Here is a 23,537-nt window from a genome sequence, read left to right on the forward strand (position 1 = left end):
ATGGAGGGCTCCCGTGGCGCTGAGTGTGACAGGGCATCCGAGACTTCGTCCTTCATAGGAGATGAAGAAGAAGAAGAGGAGGAGGAGGAAGAGGAGGAGGAGGAGGAGGAGGAGGAGGCCGTGGACCCAGAGGAAGCAGAGGAGCTAACTAATAGGTATGTCCCCCCCCAAGGGATTTATAGCCCCAGAGGGAGCTGGCAACTCTACCCCAAAGCATCATCCCCCAGGAGATGCCAGAATTGGAGTCCCATGCTGGTTTATTGACTTTTCCACCTTCCCTTGCCCTATTGCTGTAGATAAAAAAGGGAGGAGTAGAGGGCTGTAATATTTTTTTCAGATGAGTATGGCTGTAATTAAATTTTGTGTGGTAAGCGCCTACCCCGAGTTCCCTGAAAGCTTTTCTATTTAAAGATCCTCTGATGTGCCAGCTCAAGTGACATCTCCTTCCACTCCTCCCTCTCTGGCTGACTCTTTGTCACATATGGATCTTAAATGCTTTGCAGATTTGCTTGTCAGGGAGAAAATGCTCAAAGATTATAATGGTGCATTAAAATTGGTTCCTTTTTATGGCCCTTTATTCCTTCCCACTTGTCCCTCCCTCTTCAGTTGCTTCTTTCCTTGAAAAGAAAGAAGAAGAATGTTCAAAAATTTGTTGAACATGTCTCCTATTGCTGGTCATGATTTGTAAGGTTGATTTTTGTGGTGAAATGGGAAATACTCTATCCGTTTGATCTTTAATTTTTTTCTCTTAGTATTTTTGTTTTCTTAAGTTTTCCACAGAAACAGTTTATTGTCCTGTGATTGCTCTCCTACCGTTAGGAATGTAATGAGCAAGGCTGTGGCCCAGTGCCCTGCCCAATGGTCCTGCGCAGGATGCAGAGGCGTCTGCAACTTGGTCCAGACTCTGGCTGTGCCAGCACCATTGGTTTCATACAGAGACCACAAGGCCTGAGAGTCCCCCAGCCCATACAAAGTCTCAAGATTTCTTCCTTGTCTTGAGTAGACCCCATCAGTTTTAAGTGGATATTGTAGAAGAACCTAAGATGTTAATATTGGTAGCTTGAGTTTTTTCCAGAAACCCATTTTTTAAGAAACTATATTTGTCATATAGTTTCTAATACCTCTGTGCTGTGACACCATCTGCATTTACCATCGCTCTGTGTGAATCACAATTCAAAGTGCTTTCTGACATTGCTGATGGTCACCGGAGAAAAAAAGATGGCAGTGGGGAGCGCTCTGCACCTTAACCTACCCAAAGTGCTGCAAGAACAAAAGCCAAATGGAGAAGTGTATCCTAGTACTCTAGGAAAACCCTTCTGAAAATAAAGAGCTAGTTTCCCACAATGAGGGAACACCTGGTGTGTAATGCTGCTTTATTCTCAAGGGATATGTTGGCTTTTCAGTCCTATACTAGCAGAGAGAGGGATTACATGCCAATAAAACACTGTTTGCACATGGCTGTATCCCTGCAAGAAAACCAGCTGAAGTCCATGGAGTGGAGCTGCTCACTGCACACAGCTAAACCGTGATTTAGATAAATAATTTTTAACAGAATCCGGAATTAAATAGCTAATAATAAAACTGAAATTGCAAAACACAAGTAGGAATAATTAAAAAGGGAGTGAAATCTATGTAGCCTCACAGTTATTTACTACTTGTGCTGAGAGGATGATTTTACCATAGGTGCCTTTTAGCAGCTCCTCACAGATGGGTCTTGCTTCTGGCTGGCAACCTCTGCAATGCAAATTTGGGCATTGCATCTCAGCACTTACTTAAATCACAGCAAACATTCCCTTTAGCTCCCAGTTATATTAAACACAGCAGAGTTTTTCTCTGTCCTTAACCGTCTTACTAATAAACAGGTCATAGTCTACCAGAGAGGTTTTTAACATCTAAGCTAAGTGGTAACTGAGCATATATAAATTGGTTTGTTTAATTAGGTTAAAGGAGATGTAAAATTTTGGGTTCAGCACAAATGTGGTGACTGCAACAAGCACTTAGCAGTAGCTTGGAAAAGTTAAATAAAACTGACTTTTTAATTGCTTAGATGTTGTCACAAATGTCAGCAGGGTTGTTGAGCTTCAGGCCTCCTCCTTTGGTCAGTGCCTGGGCAGAGCTCCTGGCAAGATAAGACAGGTTGAGCCCCTGGGGCATACTTACTCAAGCCATGAGCTAATTATTTGTTGATAAACAGGTTTTCAAACCCCCATTGCAGAACAGATTGTTTTGAGTGCATGGGCTTTGAAAACATAGCTTAGAGGAGGTGTAACTAATATGCAAACTTGGCTGAAGGCAGCTTGCCTTGGACCCTGCTGCCATCAATTTATTTTTAACAACCCCAAGTTCTCTGTTGCTTCTGCTTTCCTCCTTTGAATGCAGTTGAACAGTGCAAGTCAGCTTTCCTGCTGACTTCTTTTTCTGCCTTTCAAGCATGTTAAATAGCTTCATACCTAATTTATATGAGAATCATGGAATAAGGTCAGGAAGCACCTCTGTGAAACAAGTAGAAGAGCCCTGGTGGTCCTCTGTGACACCAGGCCCTGAGCTCTGACCAAACCACTCTGCTTCCACACTGTGCAGCAGCTGCAGCAAATAAAATCCCAAAAGATGGAGCAGAAAGGATTATTTGTCTCAAAATTACAAGGCACACATGTGAAAGACAGAAGAGTTTGGGTTTCATGTCTTTATTACCCTTATTAATGTAATGTTTAAATAATTTGGTTTCCTAGCACACTTTTTTATATAAGTAATGAGACTAACATGCCGCATCAGAACCTATTAAAAAGGTGGGATAGGGGTTTCATAACCTTGTCAGCACAAAAATGCCACTGATCTGTATAGCACCCATACAATAGTTTCTTGCCTTTGGGCATTTTACTGTCTAGGATAGATGATCATGGTAGATGACTTCTGTTTCTAGCTCCATGTATCCAATCAATCACCTAAACAGGGAAAATATTTTAAATACTGTATTAAGGCAAGCATGAGTAGGAAGTTAACAGGTTTTAATTTTTGTATTGGCAATGGTGAAAATTAAGTCTTAACTAAAGTAAAATTGTTTACTGTTCAACTGGTTGACATACCCACTGCAATATTTGTGTGTCTAACAAACATGTGATGGGTGAGCTGTTCTGACACAGTTCTGTCTTTCAGACCATTCTCAGCTGATTTCCTTCTACAGTGGGAAGGTCTCTGGATGTGTCTGTGTGTGGGGTTTACATAAAAATGGCTCTGCAGCCAATTTAAGTGTTTCCAGACAGCTTGTTTGCCTGGAATAGGTAAATAGCATTTTATCTGCTTGTTTAGTGTTTACCTATAACCAGTAGAAGGGGAGAAATATGGGGAGAAAGTCCTTAAATTCTGGAAGGGGTTGAGTTTGTTTGTTTGTTTTATTAATGAAGCAAGCAATCTTACACAAGATCAGACGTGTGTAAGCATTAGAGACAAGTGTCATTTATAATGATTGATGAAAATGAATATAAAGGGAAGGACAGTGGAGAAGGCGTCTTCCTGCCATGTGGGGGATGTTGCAGCATCTAGGAGAGCAAAAGACTGGAATGATAGCAAATGGATGGTGAGAAGAAAGGGGTGGGGAGTACTGTGGATTTGTCTTCCGAAAATAACAATTACCATACCCTACCCAAAGCAGAGAAAGGCATGGGGAAAGCGTGTGTGATTTTAGATGCCTTTAGATGAGGCAGTGCCTGACATGGGCTAGCGTGGAAGAGGCTGGCAGAGCTGTTCTTTTGCCACCTGCAGCAGGGAACGTGGGAGAAGTAGGAAGTAGAGTTGTGTGGGTCATTTCAGGCACATCACAGCAAAGGCTCAAGCAAAAGATAACTGAGCAGCTAAATGGGCCAGAATGCTGAGGTGGGGGCATTGAAGAGGGGAGGGGTGCAGCCAGCCCCCACTTGCTCCCACAGCTGGGCATTCCATGTTTTGTTTCTCTTTAGCTTTTTGATTAAAACCGAGTCCTTAATAAAGGCCTGTGTTGCGTAGGGCTCTCAGACTCAAGAAGTTCCCCACTGGGTCTCAACAGAGTGATTATGTAACTGTGTAAAGGAAGTGTCCCACCCAGACTGAAGTGTTTGGTACCTGTGTTCCCTCTACAACATGGTGGAGAATCCAGAATGCAGGAGCATGACAGACCCCTGGGCATGGAGGTGCTGTGGATCTCTCAAGCAGCATCTGATCCTGCAAATGGCAATGCCACTAGGACATGACCTGGTGTCTGGAAAACAAACTAGGACTATACCAGGCTATGCTCCTTCATAAGAGATGGAACAAAACGTGTGAAACAAGCCCAGGTCCTGGCTCCCAGCTACTCATCATAAACCCCGGCTTTGTAGCTGGGCAAGCAGCTGTCTTACTGTTTTCATATAGTAGTTCCTTTGTATTTCAACAGATGCATGAGCCACTTCATTGCCAGACAAAGCATCGTTAATTGAAAGAAGTCAAAGGTGGAAGGCTGGGTTTGAAATTATATCTTTCTGTAGCTCCTAGTTCACTTAGTCTGAAGAAGATGGATGAGCTGTAGCCCTGGGAAATGCAGAACAAAAGGCAGACACTCGCTGAGCATACTGATTGCTGTAGGGGGAAAGGGGCACCATGGTAAAGGCAGAAACTACAGATATGTACAGAATAGAAACACAACCACAGAGAAGTGCTTCCTTCAGTTGGGAAGACAAGCTGGCAATACCAATTTCCACCACTCCTACACTGTGCCTGAAGTAGGAGCTTTCAGAAAATGAGATCTTGTCTGTGCAGATTACAGACATAGGTTGACACCTTGGTCATTTAATCTATATTGTTTTCAGCTTGTGAGAAATTCTGCAGCAAACAGCTACAATTTTTATTATATCAGCAGTGGCAAGGTCTAATACGAAGAGGATAAAAGAGGCTAGGTAGAATTTTAGAAAGCTAATAGGCTGGCTACATGTCTATCTCATAGTAGTGGCATGCACAGGTGGGTAGACCCCACTCACTGTGTGAACACAACAGCAGCTGGGGTCATGAAAACTCTTCCCTCATATGATTCATAAAGGAACATCTGTGCAGCCTGCAAGGCTGGACTAGAAACCTGAAATCCTAGTGGACACAGCACAGAAGTCATGAGAAGCAGGGAGCTGTGAGAAGCAGGAGGAGGCAGGAAGAAAAATCTGGGTTTGAGCTATTATGGCAACACAACTGGTTGTCAGTGTCTCCAAGACTAAGAAAAGGTTTAAGTCAATGTCCTAGAAGTGAAATAACATGCTGATAATACAAATGCCAATAAGAATGGGCGTGAAATGTCTACATGGAAAAAAGACAGCACTGGCTTTTGCCCTGGATGTCAGTGGCTTCATATCTACATTTACGAGCTGAAACATTGCAAATATTGCAAACATCTTTTTCCAGTGGCAAATGCTTCCTCTGACTAGAGAGGGGTCTTTCAGCTACTACTATGCAGTTTGTAAACCGTTCATAAAAGGGCAGCATTTGAAGTGCTTTGGAAGTAAATGTTTGAGTTCCACGTCTCTCATTCTGGTCTTAAAAGTGTAAAGCACTATCTCTTCAAACTGTAGAGAAATATGAGCTGTGACTAGTTTGTGACCATGAAAATGAGATAATGAGGTATATAATTTAAGCTTTTTGCATAGGCAGGCCAGGGCAATCTATACTTATTCATTAATATCAGCTTGAGTGGAGTGCTGCTCTGTTCTGTATGAAGGTCTATTTAATTGCACCAAGTAGTGCAGAAAATAGGTTTAAAATATAAGAATGATTTTGAAGTTGAAAAATGTTAAAAAAAAATATCTGTTATTGTAGACTCAAACAACTGAAAACTTCCTTAGTAGTATTGCTATTGATTTTTTGGGTTTTTTTTTTTGTTTTGTTTTTTTAATTTAATCATATTTTGCTATGTCCAAGTCAGTGTTAAGCCATGGAACTGGCAAAGGAAAAACTAAGAGAAAAATTGGTATGAATGTGTTCTGCTATACCTCTTTCTCCAGCCTGTAAGTTTTCACCTATGGAGCTAGTCTGTCTACAGAGGGACAGAGGGCTTTGCAGAGGGACTTGGAACGGTTGGATGGATGGGCAGAATCTAATGGGATGAAGTTCAATAAGTCCAAGTGCCGAGTCCTGCACTTTGGCCACAATAACCCCCTGCACCGATATAAGCTGGGAACGGTGTGGCTGGACAGTGTTCAGGTGGAAAGGGACCTGGGGGTGCTGGTGACAGTCGGCTGAACACGAGCCAGCAGTGTGCCCTGGTGGCCATACAGGCCAGTGGCATCCTGGCCAGTATCAGGAACGGTGTGGCCAGCAGGAGCAGGGAGGTCATTCTTCCCCTGTACTCGGCACTGGTGAGGCCTCACCTGGAGTATTGCATCCAGTACTGGGCCCCTCACTTTAGGAGGGATGTTGAGATGCTTGAGCGTGTCCAAAGGAGAGCAACGAGGCTGGTGAGGGGCTTGGAACACAAGCCATATGAAGAACGACTGAGGGAGCTGGGGTTGTTCAGCCTGGAGAAAAGGAGACTCGGGGGTGACCTTATCACTCTCTTCAACTTCCTGAAGGGTGGCTGTGGTGAGCTGGGGGTCGGTCTCTTTCTCTGGGCAACAACAGACAGAACAAGAGGACACAGTCTCAAGCTGCGCCAAGGGAGATACAGGCTAGAATTAAGGAGGAAGTATTTTACAGAAAGAGTGGTAAAATACTGGAATGATCTACCAAGGGAGGTGGTAGCATCACCATCCCTCAAAGAGTTTAAAAAAAGACTGGATGTGGCACTTGGTGCCATGATCTAGTTGAGGTGTTAGAACATGGGTTGGACTTGATGATCTTAAAGGTCTCTTCCAACCTAGAATTTCTGTGATTCTTTGATACCAAGGCAGATAATCAGCTGTACATGCTGGGGCTTAAATCTGAGGGCTGGGTTTGAGGGGCAGGAGGCGATTGGCTAACATGCAATTATTCAGTACTGCACTCTCAGACATGATTTGAATTGTGGACCTTTCAGTTGTCCTGTCAGCCACCATCTCCAGGCCAGCCCTGTCAACACAACTGGATTTAAGCTCCATCACTGGAGTCTGATATTGCGAGGTTCCACCATGGGCTGGTCAGGCTACTGTCCCACGGGGTGACTTCAACCTTCAGTTAGCACTGACATCAGAGATGAACTGTGCCTCAGTCTGCACAGACCTGAGCATGGACCAGCCCAGGACAGCCCTTCTGGTTCTGGGCTCTGGAAAGTAAATTCATGGAAAGGTAAGGGTAACACCACCAGTGGCAGGATTACATTTCTGTTCCCATTAGGTTCTGAGCATTTTCACTGAGTGCCCTTTACAAAAAACTTACAGTTCTGAAAGTTTGCTGAATTAAGTACTTAATGACTTTCCACAGGATTTGTTTTCCTCCTTCAAAGACCCCTGCCTTCTGACAGGGGCTCAGTACCCTCTGGCATGGTGCCACCTTCTCCTCAGGGGTGTCCGCCTGCCTCTGCAAACTGCAGGTATCTCTGGTACCCGTGTGGTGCAGGGCCACAGCCCCTGGCAGTTGGTCAGACAGATTCTGCTTTTCTGATCCCTGATCAGTAGCTGGCTTTCTTCACTTTAGCTGAAACGCTTTTCTCTTTTTCAGTGGAAAAGTGACCCTTCCCTCTGTTCAGTGGAAGCAGGATGTTGTGTGGCCATAAATGTGCATTCGTCCATGGGAGCAACAGAATGATTATGTAACTGTGTAAAGGAAGTGTCCCACCCAAAATTCACTGTTTCTGCTCCACTGAAGGCTACATCTTATCCAGCAGATACTCTCCCTTTCTTTCCATCAGCTACAAATGTGATTTCCATAAATGAACTACTGTCTACTCAAGAAATATTAGGGTCGAGCTTTGATTAACTTTTCTGTGCCTTTTTTTTTGTTTTAAGTAAATATTGCAAGCCTAAAAATACTAAACCCTCCACACATTGTGTCTTTTAATTGCTTATGCTAATGTTTACACTCTTAATTTTAAGAACTTGAAGAATTTGAAGTTTTCTTTCCTAAAGCTTCTCATAAAAGCCTTTCTCCAGCCTTTTTACTATTTTAGCTGAAAGATTTGATTACAGCATATGACAGTGTATTGATTACACATGATAAGGTTTAAAACTACCTTTATAAAACATTGCAGTTTCATTTGGGGAGGTGTCAGTATATTTTAATTGTTGAATGTATTCTAAATTACTTTGTTAAGTATCAAGAATGCTCAGAGGATAAAATACATGAGAAGACAGTAACAAACCAGTGGATAGACTACTGCTTTGAGCATTGTATAATCATTCACACTTGCGCAAAGCAAGTGTGGGTGCTATTAAAACACTGACAGTATCTTTGAAGTGTTTAATGAAAGGTTTAATTTATACTGTGAAATAAACACATGCTGGAGAATAGCCTCAGAATCAGCTCAACCTCACACTGGCAAAACAAGGTCAGATCAAAGACTGTTCTTCCTGCATTGTCAAGATCTTTTAAACACCTCCCCTTCATTGAATTAACCTTGCAACATGCAGTTTTACATCTAAATTCATCTAAAATATAGTTGTGAGATGAAATATTACTTTTCTTATGCTTGTACTTCAAAATCTATGCTTATGCAGTATTTTTACAACTTTGAAAGCCATTTTAATTTTAATGAATGAATTCAGCTTTTTCCTCCAATAATTTAATTTGTTGTATGTTTTTAGAGCTTTCTTTTGTTTTTTTGTTTGTAGTTTAAAAGATCTTATCCAAAGTGAAGATGTGAAACCCAAGCTGCAGTACATCATGACTAACCCTTCCTTTTCTATGGTAACATGCCAAAGTGAAGACAGTGGAATAACCTGGGAAACCAGCTCGAGCAGATGTTCTACTCCCTGGACCTCAGAAACAAGTACAACTTCTGATCTTTACAGTATGGAAAGTTCACCAGTAGGTTCTCCTCCAGGAAAAGTTATCTTTATTATGGATGAAGGCAAGATCGTTCGGAAAAGGACACGCAAATCTTCAAATAAGGTGCCAATGGCTACAAGACCAAAGGGAGGCCAGTGCAATAAAAAACGTGACTCTTCTGGAATGCAAAGGCAAGAACCAAGAACTGTTCTAGGAGATGTGCAAGCCTCCACACTGAATGTAGAGCAGGTGGAAACACAAGACACAGATGAGGAAATGTTGGACAACAAAGAGGATCAAGAGAATATTGCAGAAGAGCCCGTAAAACGTGCTCCAATAAGATCAATATTTAGGGAGAGCAGACTGAGAAAAGTTGGTCCAATTCTTGGAGGACCAGTACAAGCTAGAATCCAACTGTTCAACTCAATTTTTGGTGGTACTGGGCCAGCCCCTGAAACATTGGAGAAAAACAGAATCCGGAGAAGTAGCTCAGCTTCAGGAGATTCTGAAAAGTTCCTTGAAACATCAGTAAAAGAAAGATTGCAGAAGTTTGGTTCACTCTCCACATATCCAAAACATTTCCAGGGAGCAAGAAGTAAAATTCTTGAAACACCTTCAGAGAGAAGGAGGAAACAAAGAGAGCAACTCACAGAACAAGCAAATCAAAGCTTTTCTTCACCAACATCACCTCTTGAAAAACAGCTTACTAAGAAGAATGATGTTTCATCTGAAAATATTGAACCTTATAAAATGAAAGAATCAACTCTTCAACATGAAGAAAGAAAAGAGAGGAAACCTCTTTTAGAGACTCCAAATCAGGTTTCAGAACATTTATTGAAGAATGAAGAAGAAGCCAGGGAGCAGCAAAGTCATTCAGCCACAGCCAGAACATCAATAACAGAGTCAACAACCTCCACACCATTCAAGTCTGACAAAAAAGAAGTGCTGCTTCCCTCAGCCGAAAATGCAAAAAAGAAGCCAGACCAATCCCTGCTGCCAGCATCAGATCATCTAGATGAAGTGAAGAATCAGGAAGTTCAGCCTAATTCTGCACCACAGTCTGTTTCAGCAGATTTTGTTAGTGAATTAGATAGACCAAGTTCCCAGCATATTTTGCCTATAGAATCTATGTCAGAACATCGTGAGAGGGAAATAGAAAAGTCTTGCTTACCTGATGTTCCATCAGCTAAATCCAAATATCCCACTTCAACTGAAACAAGACAGGAAGATGTTATTCCTCAGTCATCAGAAGCTGCACAGTCTGAGTCTGAACATGTGCTTTTACCACATTCTGGAAATGAAACAGAAAAGCAAGAAACTGAGTGTCCATCATCAACTGCACTGTCAGAGTCAGCAACTTCAGGTGTAATGTATTCAGCTGAAAGAGAAGAGGGTAAAAAGACCCCATCTTCAGGAACTCAAAATGTTCATTTGGAGAACCAAACAAAGTCTGAACAAGACTTTTCACTTCAGAAAACAAAGAAGCAAGGAATTAAATTAAAACCACCAATTCCTGAAAATATAGATTCTAAATATTTTGGCATTTCATATCCTGTTCATACAGAAACAGAAGAAACACAGAAAACTTCAGCTACAAATAAAGCAGTAGATTTTGATCACTCTGATTTTTCCACTGAAGAAAACAAACAAGCTGAAGGTGGGCAAATGGAGATGGAGCATCCAGACCTCTTATATTCCACCGAAGAAACTGGAGAATCAGAGACAACACAGATGGAGACAGAGCATCTGGATTTCTCTTCTCCCAAGGAAGAAACAGAGGAATTGAAGGGTGAACAGATGGAGATGGAGCATCCAGATTTCTCTTTTTCCAGGGAAGAAATAGAGGAACCAGGAAGTGCACAGCTAGAGACAGAACTTACAGATTTCTCATATTCTAAGGAAGAAACAGAGGGATCAGAGAGTGCAATACCAGATACAGACTACCCAGAACTGCTTTTTTCCACAAAAGAAAGAGAAAAATCAGGGAGATCCCAACTGGAGACAGAACAACCAGAATTTTCTTCCAAGGAAGAAACAATAGAACCAGAGAGTGCACAGCTGGAGATGGAGCATCCAGACTTTTCTTTTTCCAGGGAAGAAATGGAAGAATCAGACAACACACAGCTGGAGGCAGAGGTCTCCAGCTATGATAGATCTGGGGATCTATCATATTCCAGAGAAAAAATGGTGGAATCAGAGAATGCACAGCTGGAGATGGGTCATCCAGACTCTTCTTTCACCCAGGAAGTAGTCAATGAAATGCAAAGTGCACAGCTGGAAAATGAACATCAAGTTTTGCTTTCCAGGGAAGAAACAGAAAACCATGCATTCAGTCCTTTTGAACAGGAACAGTCTTATTCCCCTGAAAAAGAAAAGCAAGAAGAAAAAGAAGAGCTTGCACAGGTACATTCAGATTTACCATGTTTGATGGAGGAAGCAGAGAAAGAAAACACTGCAGAACTCCAGTTGGTACATCCAGATAGATTTGATTCCACTGGAAGGGCTGAGATACAACAAACTGGGTATCTGGAAACACCATTTTCAGATTTATCACATCCCATTAATAAAACAAAGGAGAAAGAACTGTCACAAACTGACAAAGGAAAACAGCCACAGCCTGTACAGCAGGAGTCACAGTCTGAAGGTAAGCTGGATTCCTCTGCCATGGCAATGCAAGGAGAAACTACTCAACTACAGTCAGAGCTTCCAGTTTGGCCACATTCTACCCAAAAAGAACAGGAAAATAAAACTTCACAGCTGAAGGTGAAACAGCCAGAGACAACATATTCTGCTGGCAAAACAGAGCATCAAAAATTGCAACCAAAGCTGGAACAAACTGATCCACTGTATTCCCAGGGAGAGACGGTACAAGAAGCTGTACAGAGAAACTTAGAAGGTCCAGAGCCATCATGTTTCATTAGTGAAACAGAGCAGCATGAAAATGTACAAGTAGTTTCAGAAAAGAGGGATTTCTCATTTACCACTGAAGAAGTGACACAAGAAGGAGTCGAGGCCAGAACTTTGTGGTCACAACTGACTGACAGAGCAAAGCCCTGGGAAACATCACAAATGGAGCAAGAGCAGTCTTTTCCTTCCTGTTCCACTGCTGGTACTCAGCAACAGGAAACACCATCACTCAATGTGCCCCAGCCAGATGTTTCACAGTACTTTGGCAGGATGGAACAAGATACAGTACAAAGAGAGGTGAGACAGCAGGAAACAGATCAACAAGAAGCTGTGGAAATGGAAACAGAGTATTCAGGTATTTCAGAAAGCCTGGGTAAAGAAGAGCCACAGGTCACAGACCAAAATAATTTGGCACAGCAAGAAATAGCTCAACCAGGGTTAGTGCATCCATCTTTGCCATATTCATTCAGTAAACAAATGCAAGAAGAAATGCAAACAGAACTAGCATATCCAGAAAAAACATTTTATGTAAGTACAGAAACAGAGAAGGAAATTGTGCAGCACAAATCAGAGCAACAAGAAATAGTACATCAAGAGCTGGAGCAAACATTTTTGTCTCCTTCCAGTGAAAAAGAAGCTCCACTGGAAATGGAAATAATTTCAGAATATCCAGATTTGCCATATTCCTCTCATGAGCAAGAAAAATTATTGAAAAAACCAACCATACCATTCCATTTGAAGCAACAAGAAACTGAGCCAGTAATGGTGGAACATCCAGATGTTTCATGGGACAGTGGTGAATCAAAGCAAGTTGATATTGTGGAGCAGGAGTCAGGACATCCAGAGCTCTCATACACCATGGGAGAAACTCAGCAAAAATCAGAACATTTTGATTCACAAGGAAGCCTGAGTGAAGCAGCACAAGATGAAAATATGGAAATAGAATCTCAATACCCAAATCAGTCATGCTCACAACTGGATTCAAAATATTCAGATTCATCCTTTTTCTTTGGTAAAGGCAAAGAACAATCAACTCAAAAGTTTAAGTCTAAACACCAAGCATTGCCTAAAGTAGGTAAAAAAAGAACTTCTCCAGCAACTGCACAAACAGAGTCAAAACATACAGAAATTGCACCATGGGAGATGAAGCATCCTGATTTGTCACATTCCACCGGTGAGACAAGCCAGGAAGAAGTAGCACCATTGGATCAAAAACACAGAAAACTTTCTTTTGGCAGATTAAAGCAGCAGAAAGCCACAGAGCAGGAGTTAGAGCAAGAAAAGTTAACACATTCTCCCAATAAAAGGGACACTTCAGAACATGCCCAGGAGATCTTGGAAGAACCAAATTTATCATTTTCCATTGAGAGGCCAGATGATGAAAGGATACCACCAGAGGTGGAGCATACTGATGCAATATCTCCTCTGGACATCACAGAGGTACAACAAAAAGTACAAGAAACAGAGCAAACTTATCCCTTTGAACAAATGGAACAGAAAACAGCTCAGCCAGAAGTGGAAATTTCACATTTGTCGCGTTCTGTGGGTACAGCAGAGGAAACAGAAATGGCAAAACCAGGGCAGGGACATTCTAATTTGCCTTACTCTGTTTTCAAAGTAGGAGGGCTGCAAACATCACAACTGAAACCTGAACACCCTGGGCTAGCACATTCCCTCAACAAAGTGCAGGAAACAATCCAGCTGGGATTGGAGAAGCCAGGTGCATTGTATGGTCATGACAAAATGGAGCAAATCCCACCTGCACAGCTGGAGCCAGGCCATGCAAGCTTGGCACCCCTGATGAGGGAAGTGGGGCAACGAGGGACAGAGCACACAGCTGTGGAATGCTCTAAAGAGGAACAGTCTGTCTGCAGAGCAGAGCATTCACAAGCTGCAAAGCAGAAACACAGAGTTCCAGATGCACCATCCCCAAGCGGAAAAATGGAGCAAGGAGAAATGTTAAAAGCAGAGCCAAAGCATCCTGATTCACTGCATTCCATTGATAAAGGAAAGCCACAAAGAACTACACAACCAGTGTTAGAAAAACCAGATCTGTCATCTGGCACAACAGAGCAAGAACAAACTGCTGGAGAGGTGAAGCAAGGCTTCTTGCATTCTTTCAAAAAAGAGGCACAAGGCGAGAAAGCACGGATAGAATTGGGACATTTAGAATTATGTCATTCTCTCAGTGAGGCAGAACAAGAAACTTTAAACGCAAAATCACACCATTCAGATTTATCTGCTGGCACATTAGAACACCATGAAATCATACAGCCAGAGGCAGAAACAATGGATTTATCATGTTCAATTGGTGAAACACAGCAAATTCAAATTGCTGATGAGGATTTTGAGTGCCTGGATTTATTTCATTCCACTGGCACAGTACAGCAAGAAAAGATTCAACCAGAGCAAGAAAAGACAAATGAGTTTTCATCATCTCTCAAAAAAGCAGAGGAATGGAAAGATGCAGGAATGCAAGCAGAACACCCTGAGCTACAGTGCTCTATGGAGAATACAGAAGGTATGCAAAATTCCCAAGCAAACTCAGAATATGCAGATTTGTCATTCTCTGTTGGCACAGCAGAACCTCATAAAACAACTCAGCCAGAGCTGAAAGAACAGAGTTTGTTGCATTCATCTGTCAAAACAGAGCCATCATGGGCTGCTCTACCTGAGTCTGAACATGCAAGTGTCATGGATGCCACGGGCAAAGTACTGCACACGGATTTGTCCTCTTCTGTTAGTGAAGAAAAACAAAGTGCACAGCTGGACGTCAAACGGGAGAGAAGAAGCTATACATTACATCCAGAGGAAAAAGTGCAACTAAAATTGGAGCAACCAGTGTTTTCAAGTCCTCATGGCATGGAAGAGCAACCAAATACATCTACAGTGGAAGGGGAGTTCCCAGACATCTTGTATTCCTCTGGCAAAACAGAAAAACAGGATGCTGCACAAGCAGGGTTCACTCCTTCTGATATTTTGTATTCCACAGGAAAATCAGAACAGTTGCAACCAGAAAAACTGAATTCAAAACATCCAGATTTGTCATACTCTCTTGGCAAAGCAGAGACTAATGTAATAAAGCCACTAGATTTATCATATTCCTGTAGCAAGGCAGATCAACCACAGACTGCCCAGCTGGAGCATCCAGAGAAACCATATTTCACTGGCGAAACAAAGTGGAGGGATGAGGTCCAACCAGAACAGCCACATGTTAGTTTGCAGTCCCCTGATGTTGAAACAGAGCAGCCAGAAACACCTTCTGTAGCACATACCTTTGTCAGGACCGAGGTGCAGGGAACTACACAACCAGATTTCCAACAATCAGATTTATTAAGTCCTACTTACAAAGCAGAAAAGCATGAAATGGCCCCACTGAGAGCAGGATATTCACAGAAGCAAGACACTGGTGCTCCTTCATCTCGAAATGCTCAGCTGGAAACTGAACAACAAAATTTATCATTTTCCACTGAGGAAGCACACAGCCACAAAATTCAACCATATTCATCTCTTACTGAACAAACAATGCCTGTACCTTTGGGTGCTTCACACGCTGTCTCTGAAACAAGCCCTGAAGGAAGTCCAAAGTCTTCACCTGTAACTGGAGGCTCACCCCCCAAACATTTAGAAATATCTTATTCCAGCTGTAAAACAGAACACTTAGAAACTGCTCTGCCTGAGCCAGGGTCCTCTTTTGCAAGAAAAGAAGTAGAGAATACAGAAAGTCTTCTACACTTGCCTGTAGCTGCAAAGTCAGAGGCTGAATATGAAATTTTACCTGAAGCTGAGAGAGAACAGACTCCACATTACTTTCATACAGCTATACAATTAGAATCTGAACAACTAAATTTATCATATTCTACAGATAAAACAGAAAGTCTAGAAAGTCAGGATTACCTGACTGTACCTTCAAAACTGCAGTCTGAACCTTCAGTTCCATTTTATTCAGGTGATGAAACATGCCAGCAAGAAGTTCCACCTTACTCAAAACCAGTTTCTGAATATATGATTCCCACACAGTCCCTTGCTAAACAAGAAAATAAAAAAATGCAGCCATTTATTACCCAGCCTATACAATCAGAGTGTGAACATGTAATTCCACCACACAATGAACAACAGTTGCAAAAAATACAACTCAGTTCACCTGAAACAGCAAGCTTAAAGACAGCGCACTTGGAGAGTAGGTCTCAAGTGCAAGACCAAGACAAGCCCGAATCTTCTTTGTTGGATACAATATATTTGTCTCCAGACCAGCTCAGAAGTTCACCCAAATTCACTACTGAGCAATATGAGCAAGAAATGCAACCTGATGTATACACAGGGCCAAGGGCAATGACCAGAGAGTCAAAGGTGACTGGTGTAGTAGACCAGCAAGCAGTGTCATCAGAGTCATTTATACCTTTTCATAAATTACCTGGAAAGTCAGAACTTGAAAAGCCAGTATCAGTGGCTCTCACTGATGATGAAGAGAAACAAAATATTCCATCATCTTTATCTGATGTAGCAGACATGCTTGGAAAGCAATCTAACAAATTTTCAGGCATTTATACTGAAGGAGAGCATAAACTTGAAATGCAACAAGGTTTTGAAGACCAAAAGCATACAACCTTGGAGCATCTGGGAGTTGTTCCGTCAGACCTTGTTCAAGAAACTGTGACACACAAAACACAACATTATTCTGGTGAATTGGGTAGCCTCTCCTCAGCAGAGATTAAGCCCCTTAGCTCAAGTTCTGAAGAAAAGCAGAACCCAGATATTCCATCTTTTGGGCTGGCTAGCTGGCTGGCAGAAGAGGTGAAAGCTTGCTCAATTAGTCCAATAGGGGCTGCAGAAGTAGACACACAAGGAATTCAGCTTACTCCAAATGAAGCTTCCAATTTTGGATCAAAGCAATTCTCAGCTGGAAGTTGCACAGAATTCACAGTTCATGGGACTACAGAGACTGAAGGACATACATTTAGAGTTTCTGAATCAGTGTCAAATAAATTTTCTCACAGGAAGTCCTCAGACACTAGTCCCAAAACACAGAGGTATGATTTACCATCTCTGGTAGGAGATAATCAAGGTCCACATAAACTTCTGCAGCATGAAACTAGTACTTTAAACCCTACAAAAACTGAAGCAATGCAACATCTGGAGGTAGGCAAAGTGTCTGAAGTGTCTGAACATTACCTGAGAGGAGAAGAGGAAGAAATGGTACATGCAAGTGCTGTAGAAGACAGCCAGCATGGTCTGGAGACTACTGAACAAAAAGATCTATTTAATATCATTTCAGAAGGTTATGAAATACTCAATATTCATGCACCTACGCATATTTCCTCTGTTGATCAAGAAGAAAGTAAACACATGCCTGATAAATTAGAATACTTGGAAACAAATCCTTCATTTAGAAGAAAATCAGTTGAGGATGGCCAGAGAGCCCTAACTTCTGGAAGAATCACAGAAATTTCAGAAAGCTCTCTATTGGGAAAGACTGCAAGCCATGAACTAACAGAATTGGTCAAAAAGGATGATGAGGAGCAAACTGAAGAAACTCAACAAGAAAATCTCCTGTTGCCAGAAAACAATAATTGTGCCAAGTTGTATCCTAATAATGGTACTGCTGATATGGATTATTTTGAAAAATATACATTGATTGATGACAAATCCCCAATTAAGCCACAATTTGAAAGACGAATTTCATTGTCTCCTGTGACAGAAGACCCCAATGAATCTAAGGAAGAAGCCAAACCTTTTAAAGAGAGTACTGAGGTAGATACTTTGGAAGAGTTTTCCTTACTTGAGGACCTGGATGAAGTCTTTTACGGTACCATAAAAGGAGAAGGCAAAATGCAATCCTACGCAGATGCCTCAAAACCTTTACCACTGCAGAAATCAATTGATTCTAGCAATAAAAGCATTACAAATGTAGAAGATGAATGCAAGTCACCAGGAACCCCGCTCTTCGATTCAGAAGAAGGAGTGCTAGAACGATCTCTCTTGTTCCCTACCACTGTTGCTGCTGTTAACCCAGAGCTTTTAGAGGAGCCACCTGCTCTATCATTTTTATACAAGGACCTCTATGCAGAAGCAGTAGGAGAAAAGACAAAGGATGAGACTCCCTCTGACGAAGAAAGTGGTAATTCTAATGCTTCTTTCCCTAGCAGAAATTCAGACACAGATGATGGAACTGGAATTTATTTTGAAAAATACATTCTTAAAGATGAAATTCCAAGTAAAGACATTGGGCCTCAGAAAGATCAGATACCAGAAGATGAGTCCTTTAGGGGAGGAATTTTGGTTTGGAGGTCAGAGAATAACCAGGAGGAGGGATCTGGTGATGTTCAATATGTCAGAACTGAGGTTCTGTCAGAAAGAGTTGTTATGGAGAGAGACAAATTCCAGGTTGACAGCAACATTCAAGCAACAATTTGCAAGCCAATGCATGCCGTTCCTTTTGGAAGCAAAACAGTTCTTTCAGGTGCAGGAACTGATACTACTGAACAAAGAGAAGAAGAAAATGTACCAGTAGAAAGAACTGAAGAGTTGCCAGAGCAGCCAAGTCAACAAAGATACAGTCATCAAGTGGAGTATCACGAAGCTGCGTATCAAGAAGCTAGTACTGAGCGGGAAGAACGGCAAGATGTAACAGCATTTCCTCAGATGGAAAAGTATGTTCCATATGTCAGGGCTCCCACTGAAGACAGTGTAGATGATCAGTTTACTCAGGAACATCTGTCCTGTGTTCCTACCATTCAGCAAACAGAAAATCCAGACTTGCAAAGAGAGGAGCAGCACGGTGATGTTTATGAAGATTTTGCTGAGTCAATGGACTATGATGTGATTACCCAAGAAGAGCTTTTGCAAGATGAAATATCATCTCAATTTACACATGAGGAGCTATTATTTGAAGACAGGGATTCCTTTGATCATGCTGCTGATAGTTATGAATTTGTTAATGAGCCAGAACAAAGAACTCCTGTTGAGCTTGAAGATTCAGGCTTTGTGGTGATGTATCCTGAAAAATCAGCAACAAACATTCCTCAAGTTGAGAGCCCACAGAGAGAACTGAAAAAAGCACAAGTAGACACTTATTGTTACCACTGCAAATGCCCAATATCTGCTATTGATAAGCTTTTTGGAGAGCATAAAGACCATGAAGTCACAACACTAGATGATGCTGCAACCAAGATGAAGGTAAGTACTAATTTGGGCAAAAAAAGAAGCTACTAAGGCTAATTTCTCCAGTTCTCTTGCATTGTCAAGAGGAGAGGCTTCCAAGAGTAGTCCAGAAGCTAAGATGCAGTATCTATTAAATAAAAACTATTCCTACACACCTGCTGTAGATCTTGAAGGGAGACCATCTTATTAAGGTATTCTCTGAGTCCTAGACTTGCTAAGCTGGTATTTTTATTTACTCATAAGTTTGAATGGTCTTGTTTATATGTAGTTGTTAGCAGACTTCCATCTTTCAGTCTTATCTGTATAAGTTTGTTCTGGTTTTGATATGTAGGGAGAGAAATGGGAAGAATGTTGTTTCTATGAAAATAAAACTTCAGTAACAGCAGTTCACTTCACTTGACAAGGTACAGAAACCTTCATATGTGGAGACTGGTAACATCATAAAGTGTTCCCTGTCCCACTTACATGCGCTGGTTGCTTGGAGATGTTAGACAAATCACCCTACACAGTTTTGTTGAAGTACCAACTTATTTGCTGTTCCATTCACTTTCATCTGCAAAATGGCCTTAAACTGGAGAGGGAGGTTTCACAAGGGCATCTAGTGACAGGACAAGGGGCAATGTCTTTAAACTGAAGGGGGGGAGGTTTATATTAGAAATTAGGAAAAAATTTCTTCATAGTGAGGGTGATGTGGCAGTTGAACAGGTTGTCCAGAGAAGTTGTGGATGACCCAGCCCTGGAAGTATTCAAGGCTGGGCTGGATGGGGCTCTGAGCAACCTGGTCTAATGGAAGATGTCCCTGCCCATGACAAGGAAATAGGAACTAAATGGCCTTTAAGGTCCCTTCCAACCCAAACCATTCTGTGCCAATAGCATTGTGGTGTCAGCACAGGTAAGAGTTTATAAAGTCCTACTTGCCACTATATCCAAGCTGTTCTCCCCTAATAGATAAAATGTCCTCCATTTCAGTAAGCTAGTCCATTGCAATAAATACCAGTGAAAATGCTTTTTCTGTGGAAGCTATTGTTCATTAAATTACAGTTTTGCTTGTGAAAACAACATGTATGTGATATGTCACTTCTCCCATATCAGATCTGCTCATGTGCAAGTGAACATATCATACAGCTGTTTCTTTCTTGATTAGCAGCTATTTACTCTCACCCCAGTAAATGAAAGGGGAGGTCTCTTTTTTGGCACATGTTCATTTGACAGGAATATAGATTTCATGTCATTTTACTGAAATTCCAGAAGGGCTTGTATTGGTGGTATTTAAATTATATTATCTCATATGTAGAAGAGAGAAATCAAAAGTAGGAGTCAATGTAACATTTCAATTATCAGTACTTGCAAACCATCTCAGATGTAGAGTTGTTTTTCATACATGGCCTTTTGGGTTTGACTTAGCAGTGATAACAAGGCACAAGTAAGTCAGCAATAAAGTCACAGATCCCATCCACCCCTCAAATGTACTCGCATTACAGTGAGTCAAGCTGCAAATAAACATCCCATGACATCACTCCCTGGCTGTGGAGCACAGATATGAAGCCAGTATTAAATTGACTGCAACACAGGCCTGGTTTCACATGATTTCTAACACTCAGGGCTCAGGTTACTTTGAGACTGCATTTGTATGTCTCTTGTTACTTCTGTATAATTACTGAGAAAACATTAATATAGTAAAATGCTTGTTGTATGATTTTTAATTTTTCTAAATTATTGTTGCATGAAAACTGTGAGAACAGAGCTTCACAGTGAATTAAATGAGCTAGGGATGGCATTTGTCAGATTTTACAGTTCATCCCGACAAACAGAAATTTGTTTCCAAATCTTGATGATTTCCCTAAATATTTTTAAAGAGCGCTTTCAATTGTATTCTCCAATGGCACATTTGTAATTAATGTAAAGTCTTGTGCTTTTCATCTAGCCGTAAAATTTTGCCGCAATAAGAAGCCGTTACAAAGGAAGATAACCTTCCTTTTAGATTTATGCCATCAAATTAAAACTAAGCATTTCTATAAATTATGAATTGTGCCAGAGCAGTTGAGCAACTTATTTTCATAAAAGGTGAAGAAGCACTAAGAAAAAGTTCTGAGTTGTCTTTGATCTGTGTGCCTTGGACTGCTTTTGTTTCCACATAACTCAACCAGTGATTTTGATGACTTCTTTTATATATATATATATACACATACACATAAACATGATAGATACATAAACATGTATAGATAAATAGATATATAAACATGTATCTATTTATCTATACATTAATCTATATAGAGACAGATATCTATCTTTTGAATTCTAATTTTAAAAGCCATGACACAGCTTTTAAGGTACCCTCACAACTACCTTTCTTATCTTCCTTTTTATGGGCTTGTTCCTGTGATCTCTCAAGGACACTCATGAGGTTCTGAGTACCCTCAAGCTGCTTTGGAATTTTTAACGTTCAACAGCTTGTATGGACAGAGTGCCTTATCGAACTGAGCTCACTTGTTTTGGTTTGGAAACAGTTCTGTGACTGTTCCAGTTGCTATTTCTGTGCTTGTCTTTGCAGCCAAGGTGACACTTGAACTTACTTAAAAATTGTTCCAATGGTGGCTCATGGCAAAAGAAAAATATTCACCTAAAATAAATTCTGTGTAAAAAGTTTATAAAATAACCTGCCTAAGTTACTGAAACATTTTAAATTTCAGGATCAGTTAAGTAAATTGCTAACAGCACTGGAAGAAAAGTCAATGAAGATTGAAGAGTTTGTGAGTGATATTGAATTGAGATTTAATTCAGTTGAGGTAAGTCCAGTGTTTTATCACACTATTTTTCTTTTCCTCTGCAGGACTACTTCTAAAATATGCTTGCCTATTTGTGCAGCATTATTGCTTCCACTAAAATGGGCTGCTGCTCCAGTCCTCAAATTGACTTCTCTGGAAGTTCACTGGAAGGTGTTAACTTCAGAGGAAGAAAAAGATTGCTTTTTTTCATATTACTGCAGATGGAATATGTAACTGTCAAACACTGAAGGAAAAAGTTCCCTTAATTTTGTTTACGCCTATAAAAAGCTCACATGGTGTTTTATTTAGAATCCCATGCAAAGCATTTAAATTAGTTGGACGGTATCTTAAATTCTGATTGCCCAAGTTCTTAAGTCTTGAGAACTGTATTAACTCCAGTTGTAACTATGCATTTTTAGCTATTTTTTGGTCAGACTTCCTATCTCAGTGATGAAATATTAAAGTTTAATTTTAAAGAGTTAAAAAAAATAAAAAGCTGTTGTTGTTATTGATTTATTTCTCTTGACATATTTCTCACAGAGGAGTTTGCCTGCAGAAATAAAATTGTCTTATTGTCAATGTGCCAGAATCAATATGGTGGATGGCTCGTCTATGGGTAATTTAGAATTTCTGTGTATTCATTAAATGTTGTCATTTTTTTCTGCAGGAAAACTGTAAAAAAAATGCAGATTTATTGGAAAAGCAGAATGAAGAGATGCTTAAGAAAGTGGTAGCGCAATATGATGAGAAATCAGAGAACTTCGAGGAAGTGAAGAAGATGAAAATGGAGTACCTGTATGAGCAGATGGTAAATTTCCAGCAAACTGTTGATTCAGCAAAGGAAACTTTGGAGACAACAGTAAAAGAAACAGATGAAGTGGATGGATTTGTTTTCCTAAATGTAAGTGGAATTGGCTTTCATGCTGTAGCTTTTATGGTATTAGTTAGGAAAAGACTTATGTATCTAGGGTCTCAATGAATTTTATTTTTTTAAGATAGCTAAATCCTGCTAGCTCAGCTATTCCACTCTGAAACTGCTGGATCATTTGGTTTTGATGTGGGAATTCTCAGAGAGAATTGTAGAGAGGATGCACAGGACAAAAAATATGACATGCTAGTAAAATGGTCTTGTTCTTTTTAAAGTTAAAAAGACAGTTTGATAATAAATCTAGAATTAATAATTGAAAAGTAAAAGATGTTAGAGTGTTTAGGTATCTTACCATATGAAAAATTAAATACATATTATGTATAATAATAAACATCAAGAAAGTGATTTTTGAAACAAGAAAATGTAATAGAAAAGTAAAATTGTTTCTGGGCTGTAGGGTTTTTTGTCATGTATTGTTGTTGGTTTTGGGGTGTTTTTAATAAGCAGATGGACAGTATTTATGCACTCAATTTACTGAGGCTATGATAAATAATTACTGTTGAAAAACAGTGAGGGGCTGTATTGGTTGCTGACTGGGATGAAACCATGACAATGAGATAGACTGAGGGCTGTGCATGTGATGTGTGTGGCTCTAATGGTCCTTCCTGGATGTAAAAACAACTCCAGTGAATCTGCAGGACTGGACCTACTAACTCATACAGTCATTAGTCTTAAACTTTGCTCAGAGGATGTTGCTGGTCCTGGGTCCTTCAATACTGTTCTTCTGCTGCAAGACTTGTCCTTAAGTGAGTGACAGCACTTTCTTCTCTCCACAAGTGTACTACCAGTCTCAAAGAGGATGGAGTTTCTGGGATAATAATCTTCCCCCATTATGGAATTAGCATGTGGCCTGGAAGTTGCAGATAAACTATCTTGGAATGCCAGAA

At 40.7% G+C, this 23,537-nt stretch overlaps 1 protein-coding gene across 1 annotated transcript in view; it reads left to right on the forward strand.

Moving 5' to 3' along the window:
• The window catches only part of CMYA5 (cardiomyopathy associated 5), a 46,264-nt gene continuing 22,727 nt past the window's right edge, over positions 1-23,537 (forward strand). Inside the window, exons 1-4 of the mRNA XM_058044094.1 lie at positions 1-155; positions 8,733-18,972; positions 21,648-21,743; positions 22,390-22,623. Coding sequence (XP_057900077.1) covers positions 1-155; positions 8,733-18,972; positions 21,648-21,743; positions 22,390-22,623 — 10,725 coding nt within the window. The remainder of the gene's footprint in view (positions 156-8,732; positions 18,973-21,647; positions 21,744-22,389; positions 22,624-23,537) is intronic.

This window comes from Melospiza georgiana, chromosome Z (assembly GCF_028018845.1).
Source record: "Melospiza georgiana isolate bMelGeo1 chromosome Z, bMelGeo1.pri, whole genome shotgun sequence".
Classification (NCBI taxonomy): domain Eukaryota; kingdom Metazoa; phylum Chordata; class Aves; order Passeriformes; family Passerellidae; genus Melospiza; species Melospiza georgiana.